The 15,791-nt window shown below is 44.9% G+C and overlaps 1 protein-coding gene across 1 annotated transcript in view; it reads left to right on the forward strand.

The window, feature by feature from the left end:
* Positions 1–11,415: 11,415 nt before the first annotated feature.
* LOC306796529 (uncharacterized protein) overlaps positions 11,416–15,791 on the forward strand; it is a 19,952-nt gene continuing 15,576 nt past the window's right edge. Inside the window, exons 1-4 of the mRNA XM_079295506.1 lie at positions 11,416–11,730; positions 11,908–12,008; positions 12,388–12,457; positions 14,116–14,246. Of these exons, the coding sequence (XP_079151632.1) occupies positions 11,481–11,730; positions 11,908–12,008; positions 12,388–12,457; positions 14,116–14,246 (552 nt within the window). The 5' untranslated portion in view covers positions 11,416–11,480. The remainder of the gene's footprint in view (positions 11,731–11,907; positions 12,009–12,387; positions 12,458–14,115; positions 14,247–15,791) is intronic.

Here is a 15,791-nt window from a genome sequence, read left to right on the forward strand (position 1 = left end):
ACGGTATCAATTCAAGCATTTATCCCAAATGGATGTCAACACTTTGGCGACCCAACTGTCGTACACATGATAAAATAATATCTAATAATAATAACATCAACAACAATGATAATAGTGTGAATCTGTTCAGGTAAAAGAAAGAAGTCTCAATGAAAGAGAACGTCTTGTGATATTGTTGAACACCGACCTCAGCAGCTTGTGATCGTCCTTCTCCAGCGTCTCCAGACTCACTGACTTCCTGCTGTCTGACTCACATACATATGAATGCATGCATGTTATGAGTGTGTGATGAGTGTTTGTGTGTGACATGAACACGTGAGAGCACGGCTTCTTTGCATGTTGCAGAACTGATGAGGTTTTCTGCGGGTGGATGGCGATAGGTAAATGTGTTCTCCTCGTTGTTGCTCTGCAGTGAGATCAGAGCGCAAACATCCCAGCGTGGTGGCTTCAGTTCAGAGGCAGGCAACGCAAAATCACAAAACCATTTATTCTGCATCACTACATCGTTACCGTCTGATGACACAACCTAAACACACACATTCATAATTGGGAGTAAATATTCTCACCTTTATCACTTCATTTGAATACAGGAACATTCATTCATTAAAACTTTCGGTAACACTTTATAATAACTACACGCTATGAAGCATTCGTTAAGTATGAGAAAACACTGAATTCATCCTTTATAAAGCTTTGTTCCTACATTAACACTCATTAGAATACAGTTCATATGTCACGGGGCATGATGAGGACTCAAGCGCAGACAGCCAGGTGTCGTGAAAAAAGGGTTTTAATGAATAACCAAACACAAACAGGGAATCCAAGGACAAGACAAGAGACGAGGGGGGACATCCGGCAGGACGAGGCAGGACGGGCAGGACGAGGCAGGACGAGGCAGGACGAGGCAGGGCGAGGCAGGACAGGCAGGGCGAGGCAGGGCGAGGCAGGGCGAGGCAGGACGAGGCAGGGCGAGGCAGGGCAGGCAGGGCGAGGCAGGACGAGGCAGGGCGAGGCAGGGCGAGGCAGGGCGAGGCAGGACGAGGCAGGGCAGGCAGGACGAGGCAGGGCGAGGCAGGACGAGGCAGGGCAGGCAGGGCGAGGCAGGGCGAGGCAGGACGAGGCAGGGCGAGGCAGGACGAGGCAGGACGAGGCAGGGCGAGGCAGGACGAGGCAGGGCGAGGCAGGACGAGGCAGGACGAGGCAGGGCAGGCAGGGCGAGGCAGGGCGAGGCAGGGCGAGGCAGGGCGAGGCAGAACGAGGCAGGACGAGGCAGGACAGGCAGGGCGAGGCAGGGCGAGGCAGGGCGAGGCAGGACGAGGCAGGGCAGGCAGGGCGAGGCAGGACGAGGCAGGGCGAGGCAGGACGAGGCAGGACGAGGCAGGGCAGGCAGGGCGAGGCAGGGCGAGGCAGGGCAGGCAGGACGAGGCAGGGCGAGGCAGGACGAGGCAGGGCGAGGCAGGACGAGGCAGGACGAGGCAGGGCAGGCAGGGCGAGGCAGGGCGAGGCAGGACGAGGCAGGGCGAGGCAGGACGAGGCAGGACGAGGCAGGGCAGGCAGGACGAGGCAGGACGAGGCAGGGCGAGGCAGGGCGAGGCAGGGCAGGCAGGACGAGGCAGGGCGAGGCAGGGCAGGCAGGGCGAGGCAGGGCAGGCAGGGCGAGGCAGGGCGAGGCAGGACGAGGCAGGGCGAGGCAGGACGAGGCAGGACGAGGCAGGGCAGGCAGGGCGAGGCAGGACGAGGCAGGGCGAGGCAGGACAGGCAGGGCGAGGCAGCCCTCTACCCTACATCCATTCATCTCTCTACCCCTACCCCTACCCTACATCTCTCTACCTCTACCCTTACCCTACATCCCTTCATCTCTCTACCCCTACCCTACATCCCTCTACCTCTACCCTTACCCTACATCCCTTCATCTCTCTACCCCTACCCTACATCCCTCTACCTCTACCCTTACCCTACATCCCTTCATCCCTCTACCCTTACCCTATATCCCTTCATCACTCGACCCCTTCTGCTTCCTAAACCTAACTATCATTCCATTACGCAATAAAAACTCTCAAAACTTATCGCGTTGTTAGTGTGGTCCTTGTTAGTGAAGTTGACGCTAAACCAGAGTTAAGAGAAGTGAAGTTCACTAAAGCAAAGCATAGAGGAGGGTCTCGATGGACCGCTTTAGCTGGGGTTGTTTCTTCATTGGTGTTGTTTGTGGGGACCAGACTCTGGTTCCTTTATCACACAGAAACCCGACTGGCGAACTTAGATTCAGCCAGCAGCTGCACTGGTCTTTCAACTGATAAAGTCACAATTACCAACTTCACTCGCTGTGACTGATACACAGTCATTTCTAAACAGCACTAACGGAACTCTGCGGTCCGTAAACATACACAAGAACACGTTATAACAATCCAGTAAACTTAAACAAAACAAGGTAACAAACAAACTGTGACCTAACTCTCTCTGCCCAGACACCAATCCTCTTACTCTGAGAAGACTTCGTAGCGGTCGATGTGGTTCTTCGAGTTTCTTGGTTAAAGTCGGGGTCCGGAGCTTCAAGCTGCGCGGCGATAAATCCACCATATGGCAGCGGGGATTAATCGGAAGTTAAGGGAATTCTCGTCCTTACAACCGGCAAAAAATCGAAATGAATGGGTAGAGAATTTATCTGTTCTCTTCTTCGGGATCCAAAAGAAAACAGGCAGTCTATTGTTCGTCCAGCGAAGTTAAGACTATTACAGAGGGTTTTCTTCAAAAGCCATAACCTTTCATGCAAATCAAATAGTGTGGGATTGCACAAAGCTGGAGGTTTGGACCCAGAATCACTCGTAGGTGAGACTTAACGTCTCACTGGGTTTGGTGTGATCTTAACTCAAATCAGGCTGTTGACTACCCAGTAGGCCGATGTAGGCCCAACTCTCAACTCCCTTTGTTACAACCACATGGTGAAGTCCCAACAACTGCAACCATGAAAAAGACAACAATCACCTTGATTACTTTGATTCTGAAGAAAACATCAAACTGAGATGACTTCAGGACAATATCTGAAGTTATATTGAGCACCAGTGAACCCCTACAATCTGTCAGTTTGCTTATCATCTGTAAAGAAGATCATCATGATTATCATATTAATCTGAGATGAGATGAATAGCTTTGAGTGGCTGTGTATCCTCGTGATTTGAGATGCTGGAAACAGCTGCCCTGCTGCAGTGCCCTTGAGCCAAACACTGACTCTGTACCAGTGAGAACTGACGCTGCTCTTGTGGTAGACTTCAGCCATTCAGGAAATTTGCCTGCTGTCAAACAAAAGAAATTTGTTTTGAGATATGCAAAAAACAATCCACACACACACACACACGGACCAGATATCACTGAAAGGCTGTCATTGATTTCGGACACGCCAAAGGACGACAATAACTCCTACGAGGTGGGTGTTCTTTAGTGACGTTTTCACTGAGTTTATTCATTTAGATTTGTAAAATAACAGATGAGATGGGATGTCGACAGTCAGGGAGGAAGTGATGAAGCTGCAAAGGGTTCTCACTTTGAGTGCATTGGATTCATGAAGGCTTCATGTTCAAGATAAATATTGTCTCACATATTTATTCTGACTCTTATATTGACGATGTCATTCTTTCTCTCGCTTCTCCGTCCACACAAATAGACATGTCGGTCAATTCCTCCCTCAACTCCTCCCTCCATCTCCCACTCGCCGATTGCCGGGACGACATTTTCATGTTCTCGTCCATCTTCGTGGCCTACTTCCTCCTCCTCCTCTTCATCCTCGTCCTGCACATGGGCTTCCAACGCTGGAGGAAACAACGCTCTGTTACCGCGATGACGAGCCACACCGTTGGTCTTTTATGGCATCTACACAAATCAAAAATTGATAGAGGAAGTAGGGGAGCAGATCGCCTTCAGCATCTTGTGTGGACAGACTCTGTTCCACCTCCTCACCTGTGCTGAGCGCTACCTGGCTGTCGTTCAGCCCGTCACCTACCTGGGGCTGAGACAGGCGGGCGGGGTCAGGATCAGGAACATCAGCATTGGCTGCGTTTGGGCGATCTGCTTTGCAGCATTCGGTCAATATATCATATCAAAGTTTCCTTGGTTCACCATCATCTCAAACCTCTCGTTATTGGTCTTATCTTTATTTGTCGTGTCTTTCTGCAGCCTTTCTGTTCTCCGTGTTCTGATTCGTCCAGGGCCGGGGGAAGTGGGTGGGGACAGGGTGCGGGTTGACCAATCAAAGCAGAGGGCTTTCTTCACGATTATGTTCATAATGGGAGCTCTGACGTTGAGGTCCTTGAGCGCCCTGATTACCAGTGTGATGTACTTTTCATCAGTGTATATTCAATGTAAGAGTTATTTAATTCTGACTGCAGTCTGGTTCTCGTTGCCCAGCAGTCTGGTGTTACCTCTGCTGTTCCTGCACAGAGCAGGAAAACTACCAGGCTGTTAACACTGAGTCAGGTTTAAGATTTTACGATAAAACCACGATCTATGGAAACCTTTGAGGCAGAGAAGACTCAGGGAAAGAAGACAAGTTAGTAATGCATTAATGGGGCGTGAAAATATACAGACGGAGAGGAAGAGGAGGGGAAAGGAGCTCAGTGTATCCGAGGAAATCCCCCAGCAGGCCAGGCCTGTAGCAGCATAACTAGGTTCAAGGCAAACATGAGCCTGACCTAACTATAAACCTGAACCAGCCCTCACTATAAACCTGAACCAGCCCTAACTATGAACCTGAACCATCCCTAACTATAAACCTGAACCAGCCCTAACTATAAACCTGAACCAGCCCTAACTATAAACCTGATCCAGCCCTAACTATAAACCTGAACCAGCCCTAACTATAAACCTGAACCAGCCCTAACTATAAACCTGAACCAGCCCTAACTATAAACCTGAACCAGCCCTAACTATAAACCTGAACCAGCTCTAACTATAAACCTGAACCATCCCTAACTATAAACCTGAACCAGCCCTAACTATAAACCTGAACCAGCCCTAACTATAAACCTGATCCAGCCCTAACTATAAACCTGAACCAGCCCTCACTATAAACCTGAACCAGCTCTAACTATAAACCTGAACCAGCCCTAACTATAAACCTGAACCATCCCTAACTATAAACCTGAACCAGCCCTAACTTTAAACCTGAACCATCCCTAACTATGAACCTGAACCAGCCCTAACTATAAACATGAACCAGCCCTAACTATGAACCTGAACCAGCCCTAACTATAAACCTGAACCAGCCCTAACTATAAACCTGAACCAGCCCTAACTATAAACCTGAACCAGCCCTAACTATAAACCTGAACCATCCCTAACTATAAACCTGAACCAGCCCTAACTATAAACCTGAACCATCCCTAACTATAAACCTGAACCAGCCCTAACTATAAACATGAACCAGCCCTAACTATGAACCTGAACCAGCCCTAACTATAAACCTGAACCAGCCCTAACTATAAACCTGAACCAGCCCCAACTATAAACCTGAACCAGCCCTAACTATAAACCTGAACCAGCCCTAACTATAAACATGAACCAGCCCTAACTATGAACCTGAACCAGCCCTAACTATGAACCTGAACCAGCCCTAACTATAAACCTGAACCAGCTCTAACTATAAACCTGAACCATCCCTAACTATAAACCTGAACCAGCCCTAACTATAAACATGAACCAGCCCTAACTATGAACCTGAACCAGCCCTAACTATAAACCTGAACCAGCTCTAACTATAAACCTGAACCATCCCTAACTATAAACCTGAACCAGCCCTAACTATAAACATGAACCAGCCCTAACTATGAACCTGAACCAGCCCTAACTATAAACCTGAACCATCCCTAACTATAAACCTGAACCAGCCCTAACTATAAACCTGAACCAGCCCTAACTATAAACCTGAGCCAGCCCTAACTATAAACCTGAACCAGCCCTAACTATAAACCTGAACCAGCCCTAACTATAAACCTGAACCAGCTCTAACTATAAACCTGATCCAGCCCTAACTATAAACCTGAACCAGCCCTCACTATAAACCTGAACCAGCTCTAACTATAAACCTGAACCAGCCCTAACTATAAACCTGAACCATCCCTAACTATAAACCTGAACCAGCCCTAACTATAAACCTGAACCATCCCTAACTATGAACCTGAACCAGCCCTAACTATAAACATGAACCAGCCCTAACTATGAACCTGAACCAGCCCTAACTATAAACCTGAACCAGCCCTAACTATAAACCTGAACCAGCCCTAACTATAAACCTGAACCATCCCTAACTATAAACCTGAACCAGCCCTAACTATAAACCTGAACCATCCCTAACTATAAACCTGAACCATCCCTAACTATAAACCTGAACCAGCCCTAACTATAAACATGAACCAGCCCTAACTATAAACCTGAACCAGCCCTAACTATAAACCTGAACCAGCCCCAACTATAAACCTGAACCAGCCCTAACTATAAACCTGAACCAGCCCTAACTATAAACATGAACCAGCCCTAACTATGAACCTGAACCAGCCCTAACTATGAACCTGAACCAGCCCTAACTATAAACCTGAACCAGCTCTAACTATAAACCTGAACCATCCCTAACTATAAACCTGAACCAGCCCTAACTATAAACATGAACCAGCCCTAACTATGAACCTGAACCAGCCCTAACTATAAACCTGAACCAGCTCTAACTATAAACCTGAGTCAGTCCTAACTATAAACCTGAACCAGCCCTAACTATAAACCTGAACCAGCCCCAACTATAAACCTGAACCAGCCCTAACTATAAACCTGAACCAGCCCTAACTATAAACATGAACCAGCCCTAACTATGAACCTGAACCAGCCCTAACTATGAACCTGAACCAGCCCTAACTATAAACCTGAACCAGCTCTAACTATAAACCTGAACCATCCCTAACTATAAACCTGAACCAGCCCTAACTATAAACATGAACCAGCCCTAACTATGAACCTGAACTAGCCCTAACTATAAACCTGAACCATCCCTAACTATAAACCTGAACCAGCCCTAACTATAAACCTGAACCAGCCCTAACTATAAACCTGAGCCAGCCCTAACTATAAACCTGAACCAGCCCTAACTATAAACCTGAACCAGCCCTAACTATAAACATGAACCAGCCCTAACTATAAACATGAACCAGCCCTAACTATAAACCTGAACCAGCCCTAACTATAAACCTGAACCAGCCCTAACTATAAACCTGAACCAGCTCTAACTATAAACCTGATCCAGCCCTAACTATAAACCTGAACCAGCCCTAACTATAAACCTGAACCAGCCCTAACTATAAACCTGAACCAGCCCTAACTATAAACCTGAACCAGCCCTAACTATGAACCTGAACCAGCCCTAACTATAAACCTGAACCAGCCCTAACTATAAACCTGAACCAGCCCTAACTATAAACCTGAACCAGCCCTAACTATAAACCTGAACCAGCCCTAACTATGAACCTGAACCAGCTCTAACTATAAACCTGAACCAGCCCTAACTATAAACCTGAACCAGCCCTAACTATAAACCTGAACCAGCCCTAACTATAAACCTGAACCAGCCCTAACTATAAACCTGAACCAGCCCCAACTATAAACCTGAACCAGCCCTAACTATAAACCTGAACCAGCCCTAACTATAAACATGAACCAGCCCTAACTATGAACCTGAACCAGCCCTAACTATGAACCTGAACCAGCCCTAACTATAAACCTGAACCAGCTCTAACTATAAACCTGAACCATCCCTAACTATAAACCTGAACCAGCCCTAACTATAAACATGAACCAGCCCTAACTATGAACCTGAACCAGCCCTAACTATAAACCTGAACCAGCTCTAACTATAAACCTGAACCATCCCTAACTATAAACCTGAACCAGCCCTAACTATAAACATGAACCAGCCCTAACTATGAACCTGAACCAGCCCTAACTATAAACCTGAACCATCCCTAACTATAAACCTGAACCAGCCCTAACTATAAACCTGAACCAGCCCTAACTATAAACCTGAGCCAGCCCTAACTATAAACCTGAACCAGCCCTAACTATAAACCTGAACCAGCCCTAACTATAAACATGAACCAGCCCTAACTATAAACATGAACCAGCCCTAACTATAAACCTGAACCAGCCCTAACTATAAACCTGAACCAGCCCTAACTATAAACCTGAACCAGCTCTAACTATAAACCTGATCCAGCCCTAACTATAAACCTGAACCAGCCCTCACTATAAACCTGAACCAGCTCTAACTATAAACCTGAACCAGCCCTAACTATAAACCTGAACCATCCCTAACTATAAACCTGAACCAGCCCTAACTATAAACCTGAACCATCCCTAACTATGAACCTGAACCAGCCCTAACTATAAACATGAACCAGCCCTAACTATGAACCTGAACCAGCCCTAACTATAAACCTGAACCAGCCCTAACTATAAACCTGAACCAGCCCTAACTATAAACCTGAACCAGCCCTAACTATAAACCTGAACCATCCCTAACTATAAACCTGAACCAGCCCTAACTATAAACCTGAACCATCCCTAACTATAAACCTGAACCAGCCCTAACTATAAACATGAACCAGCCCTAACTATGAACCTGAACCAGCCCTAACTATAAACCTGAACCAGCCCTAACTATAAACCTGAACCAGCCCCAACTATAAACCTGAACCAGCCCTAACTATAAACCTGAACCAGCCCTAACTATAAACATGAACCAGCCCTAACTATGAACCTGAACCAGCCCTAACTATGAACCTGAACCAGCCCTAACTATAAACCTGAACCAGCTCTAACTATAAACCTGAACCATCCCTAACTATAAACCTTAACCAGCCCTAACTATAAACATGAACCAGCCCTAACTATGAACCTGAACCAGCCCTAACTATAAACCTGAACCAGCTCTAACTATAAACCTGAGTCAGTCCTAACTATAAACCTGAACCAGCCCTAACTATAAACCTGAACCAGCCCCAACTATAAACCTGAACCAGCCCTAACTATAAACCTGAACCAGCCCTAACTATAAACATGAACCAGCCCTAACTATGAACCTGAACCAGCCCTAACTATGAACCTGAACCAGCCCTAACTATAAACCTGAACCAGCTCTAACTATAAACCTGAACCATCCCTAACTATAAACCTGAACCAGCCCTAACTATAAACATGAACCAGCCCTAACTATGAACCTGAACCAGCCCTAACTATAAACCTGAACCATCCCTAACTATAAACCTGAACCAGCCCTAACTATAAACCTGAACCAGCCCTAACTATAAACCTGAGCCAGCCCTAACTATAAACCTGAACCAGCCCTAACTATAAACCTGAACCAGCCCTAACTATAAACCTGAACCAGCCCTAACTATAAACCTGAACCAGCCCTAACTATAAACCTGAACCAGCCCTAACTATAAACCTGAACCATCCCTAACTATAAACCTGAACCAGCCCTAACTATAAACCTGAACCATCCCTAACTATAAACCTGAACCAGCCCTAACTATAAACCTGAACCAGCCCTAACTATAAACCTGAACCAGCCCTAACTATAAACCTGAACCATCCCTAACTATAAACCTGAACCAGCCCTAACTATAAACCTGAACCAGCCCTAACTATAAACCTGAGCCAGCCCTAACTATAAACCTGAACCAGCCCTAACTATAAACCTGAGCCAGCCCTAACTATAAACCTGATCCAGCCCTAACTATAAACCTGAACCAGCCCTAACTATAAACCTGAACCAGCCCTAACTATAAACCTGAACCAGCTCTAACTATAAACCTGATCCAGCCCTAACTATAAACCTGAACCAGCCCTAACTATAAACCTGAACCAGCCCTAACTATAAACCTGAACCAGCCCTAACTATAAACCTGAACCAGCCCTAACTATAAACCTGAACCAGCCCTAACTATAAACCTGAACCAGCCCTAACTATGAACCTGAACCAGCCCTAACTATAAACCTGAACCAGCCCTAACTATAAACCTGAACCAGCCCTAACTATAAACCTGAACCAGCCCTAACTATAAACCTGAACCAGCCCTAACTATAAACCTGAACCAGCCCTAACTATAAACCTGAACCAGCCCTAACTATAAACCTGAACCAGCCCTAACTATAAACCTGAACCAGCCCTAACTATAAACCTGAACCAGCCCTAACTATGAACCTGAACCAGCTCTAACTATAAACCTGAACCAGCCCTAACTATAAACCTGAACCAGCCCTAACTATAAACCTGAACCAGCCCTAACTATGAATCTGAACCAGCCCTAACTATAAACCTGAACCAGCCCTAACTATAAACCTGAACCAGCTCTAACTATAAACCTGAACCAGCCCTAACTATAAACCTGAACCAGCTCTAACTATAAACCTGAACCTGAAATGGTAGTTTATTAGACTTTGACCTCTTTGTAATTCAGAACTTCTATTTGTTCCAGATCATATACACATTGTTACATTTGATTCAATAAATAAACAGCTCTACAAAGTGGACTGCATTGTTGTTTGTTGACAAATAGCATATTGCTACACTCTCTATACTGAGTGGTATTAGTATTTTTACTGTAACAGAGTATTCATACTGAGTGGTATTTGTACTTTTACTGTAACAGAGTATTCATACTGAGTGGTATTTGTACTTTTACTGTAACAGAGTATTCATACTGAGTGGTATTCATACTTTTACTGTAACAGAGTATTCATACTGAGTGGTATTTGTACTTTTACTGTAACAGAGTATTCATACTGAGTGGTATTAGTACTTTTACTGTAACAGAGTATTCATACTGAGTGGTATTCGTACTTTTACTGTAACAGAGTATTCATACTGAGTGGTATTCATACTTTTACTGTAACAGAGTATTCATACTGAGTGGTATTAGTACTTTTACGGTAACAGAGTATTCATACTGAGTGGTATTAGTACTTTTACTGTAACAGAGTATTCATACTGAGTAGTATTAGTACTTTTACTGTAACAGAGTAGTCATACTGAGTGGTATTAGTACTTTTACTGTAACAGAGTAGTCATACTGAGTGGTATTAGTATTTTTACTGTAACAGAGTATTCATACTGAGTGGTATTAGTATTTTTACTGTAACAGAGTATTCATACTGAGTGGTATTAGTATTTTTACTGTAACAGAGTATTCATACTGAGTGGTATTAGTATTTTTACTGTAACAGAGTATTCATACTGAGTGGTATTCGTACTTTTATTGTAACAGAGTATTTTTACTGCACTAAAGGATCCCTGATGACCAGAAGACGTTCCGTGACGTGTTTCCAGTCGGACTGTTTTTATGGCTGGACCAGTGCACCTTGAACCAGTGCACATTGAACTGGTCCGAGTAGATTCTCCCGTGAGTTTTCTTTTTCTTTCTCGTTAATAAACTCATAATTTAAATATGTCTAGCTTTCCACATTTACTCCGCCACGCGCCTGCGGCCCTCGGGCGTCTGTCGCGCGGCAGAAGCGCAGAAAAGTGCGTCAGGTGTCGTTTGAACTTCAGGTTTGTGACCGTTAGCTCGTGTGCTAAACTGTCATCGAGTTTAACGAGAGCCACAAACAGCTCCAGGTGCTACACGAGCTCTGCAGGCACGAGACCGGTCCGGATCGGATGTGCGTCCGGGTTCTGGGGGGACACGGCCGCCTCAGGTACAGCGAGAAATGAATATTTTATATATATATATATATACAATATATATATATATATATATATATATATATATATATATATATATATATATATATATATATATATAATAACACGTATAATTCAAATAAAGGTATAAAATGTGTAATCATATAATGAGTGATATGTTGTGTCTGCAGTGCCTCAGCTGGTCCACAGTGGGCAGCTGGACTTCCTGGTGTTTGACTACCTCAGTGAGATCACCATGTCTCTGCTCACCGCCGCCAAGACCAGGACGCCCGTGAGTCACAAACATCTGCTGATTAATAAGAGATTATGATATGGATCATATCAATTATTATCTATATGTATATATATTGTGCTGAAAGCCAAGACGCCCGTGAGTCACAAACATCTGCTGATGAATAAGAGATTAAGTTCAGCTTTCTTAGTTTTCTTGTCTCCTCCTCTTGTTTCCTCTCCGCTCTTGTTTCCCCTTCTTGTATATTATTGTATATTATTATATATGATTATATATTATTGTATATTATTATATATTATTGTATGTTATTGTATATTATTGTATATTATTATATATGATTATATATTATTGTATATTATTATATATTATTGTATGTTATTGTATGTTATTGTATATCATGTCTCGGTGTCTCTTGTAGAATCTGGGTTACGCTCCAGACTTCGTCCACGTCGCTATCGCTCCGTTTATTAACGACATCCACAGGAAAGGTGAGAACTGCTGACTCACTCATTCATAGAGTAATACTCCTCTCAGGTACATTATGTGTATTTAACAGAGTAATACTCCTCCTCTCAGGTACATTATGTGTATTTAATAGAGTAATACTCCTCTCAGGTACATTATGTGTATTTAACAGCGTAATACTCCTCCTCTCAGGTACATTATGTGTATTTAATAGAGTAATACTCCTCTCAGGTACATTATGTGTATTTAATAGAGTAATACTCCTCTCAGGTACATTATGTGTATTTAACAGAGTAATACTCCTCTCAGGTACATTATGTGTATTTAATAGAGTAATACTCCTCTCAGGTACATTATGTGTATTTAACAGAGTAATACTCCTCTCAGGTACATTATGTGTATTTAACAGAGTAATACTCCTCTCAGGTACATTATGTGTATTTAATAGAGTAATACTCCTCTCAGGTACATTATGTGTATTTAACAGAGTAATACTCCTCTCAGGTACATTATGTGTATTTAACAGAGTAATACTCCTCTCAGGTACATTATGTGTATTTAACAGAGTAATACTCCTCCTCTCAGGTACATTATGTGTATTTAATAGAGTAATACTCCTCTCAGGTACATTATGTGTATTTAATAGAGTAATACTCCTCCTCTCAGGTACATTATGTGTATTCATAGAGTAATACTCCTCTCAGGTACATTATGTGTATTCATAGAGTAATACTCCTCTCAGGTACATTATGTGTATTCATAGAGTAATACTCCTCTCAGGTACATTATGTGTATTCATAGAGTAATACTCCTCTCAGGTACATTATGTGTATTCATAGAGTAATACTCCTCTCAGGTACATTATGTGTATTTAATAGAGTAATACTCCTCTCAGGTACATTATGTGTATTCATAGAGTAATACTCCTCTCAGGTACATTATGTGTATTTAATAGAGTAATACTCCTCTCAGGTACATTATGTGTATTCATAGAGTAATACTCCTCTCAGGTACATTATGTGTATTCATAGAGTAATACTCCTCTCAGGTACATTATGTGTATTCATAGAGTAATACTCCTCTCAGGTACATTATGTGTATTTAACAGAGTAATACTCCTCCTCTCAGGTACATTATGTGTATTCATAGAGTAATACTCCTCTCAGGTACATTATGTGTATTTAATAGAGTAATACTCCTCTCAGGTACATTATGTGTATTTAACAGAGTAATACTCCTCTCAGGTACATTATGTGTATTCATAGAGTAATACTCCTCTCAGGTACATTATGTGTATTTAACAGAGTAATACTCCTCCTCTCAGGTACATTATGTGTATTCATAGAGTAATACTCCTCTCAGGTACATTATGTGTATTCATAGAGTAATACTCCTCTCAGGTACATTATGTGTATTTAATAGAGTAATACTCCTCTCAGGTACATTATGTGTATTCATAGAGTAATACTCCTCTCAGGTACATTATGTGTATTTAACAGAGTAATACTCCTCCTCTCAGGTACATTATGTGTATTTAACAGAGTAATACTCCTCCTCTCAGGTACATTATGTGTATTTAACAGAGTAATACTCCTCCTCTCAGGTACATTATGTGTATTTAACAGAGTAATACTCCTCTCAGGTACATTATGTGTATTTAACAGAGTAATACTCCTCTCAGGTATCCGTGTGGTGAGTAACGCAGGAGGAGTCAACCCTCTGGCCTGTGCTGATGTCATACAGGAAGTCATTAAGAAGGCGGGGCTAGACCTCAAGGTTGCTGTGGTGACTGGTGATGACCTCATGCCCCATGTAAGACAGCATCATCATCATCATCATCATCATAATCATCATCATCGTTATACTCGTGAATAGACATGAGGGATATTTATTCATGAATTACTCTCTCCTCTCCTCCCTTGTCTCCTCTCCTCCCTCCTCTCCTCTCTCTCCTCCCTTGTTTCCTCTCCTCTCTCCTCTCCTCCCTCCTCTCCTCTCCTCTCTCCTCTCCTCCCTCCTCTCCTCCCTTGTCTCCTCTCCTCCCTCCTCTCCTCCCTTGTCTCCTCTCCTCCCTCCTCTCCTCCCTTGTCTCCTCTCCTCCCTTGTCTCCTCTCTCCTCTCCTCCCTTGTCTCCTCTCTCCTCTCCTCCCTTGTCTCCTCTACTCCCTTGTCTCCTCTCCTCCCTTGTCTCCTCCCCTCCCTTGTCTCCTCTCTCCTCTCCTCCCTCCTCTCCTCCCTTGTCTCCTCTCCTCCCTTGTCTCCTCTCCTCCCTTGTCTCCTCCCCTCCCTTGTCTCCTCTCCTCCCTTGTCTCCTCTCCTCCCTTGTCTCCTCCCTTGTCTCCTCTCCTCCCTCCTCTCCTCTCTCTCCTCCCTTGTTTCCTCTCCTCTCTCCTCTCCTCCCTTGTCTCCTCTCCTCCCTCCTCTCCTCCCTTGTCTCCTCTCCTCCCTCCTCTCCTCTCTCTCCTCCCTTGTTTCCTCTCCTCTCCTCCCTTGTCTCCTCTCCTCCCTTGTCTCCTCTCCTCCCTTGTCTCCTCCCTTGTCTCCTCTCCTCCCTTGTCTCCTCTCCTCCCTTGTCTCCTCTCCTCCCTTGTCTCCTCTCCTCCCTTGTCTCCTCCTCTCCCTTGTCTCCTCTCCTCCCTTGTCTCCTCTCTCCTCCCTTCTCTCCTCCCCTCCCTTGTCTCCTCTCCTCCCTCCTCTCCTCTCCTCTCTCCTCTCCTCCCTCCTCTCCTCCCTTGTCTCCTCCCTTGTCTCCTCTCTCCTCTCCTCCCTCCTCTCCTCCCTTGTCTCCTCTCCTCCCTTGTCTCCTCTCCTCCCTTGTCTCCTCTCTTGTCTCCTCTCCTCCCTCCTCTCCTCTCTCTCCTCCCTTGTTTCCTCTCCTCTCTCCTCTCTTCCCTTGTCTCCTCTCCTCCCTCCTCTCCTCCCTTGTCTCCTCTCCTCCCTCCTCTCCTCTCTCTCCTCCCTTGTTTCCTCTCCTCTCTCCTCTCCTCCCTTTTCTCCTCTCCTCCCTCCTCTCCTCTCCTCTCCTCCCTCCTCTCCTCCCTTGTCTCCTCTCCTCTCTCCTCTCCTCCCTTTTCTCCTCTCCTCTCCTCCCTTGTCTCCTCCCCTCCCTTGTCTCCTCTCCTCCCTTGTCTCCTCTCCTCCCTTGTCTCCTCTCCTCCCTTGTCTCCTCTCCTCCCTTGTCTCCTCCTCTCCCTTGTCTCCTCTCCTCCCTTGTCTCCTCTCTCCTCCCTTGTCTCCTCTCCTCCCTCCTCTCCTCTCCTCTCTCCTCTCCTCCCTCCTCTCCTCCCTTGTCTCCTCTCCTCCCTCCTCTCCTCCCTTGTCTCCTCTCCTCCCTTGTCTCCTCTCTCCTCTCCTCCC

This window comes from Melanostigma gelatinosum (assembly GCF_949748355.1).
Source record: "Melanostigma gelatinosum genome assembly, chromosome: 23".
Lineage (NCBI taxonomy): Eukaryota > Metazoa > Chordata > Actinopteri > Perciformes > Zoarcidae > Melanostigma > Melanostigma gelatinosum.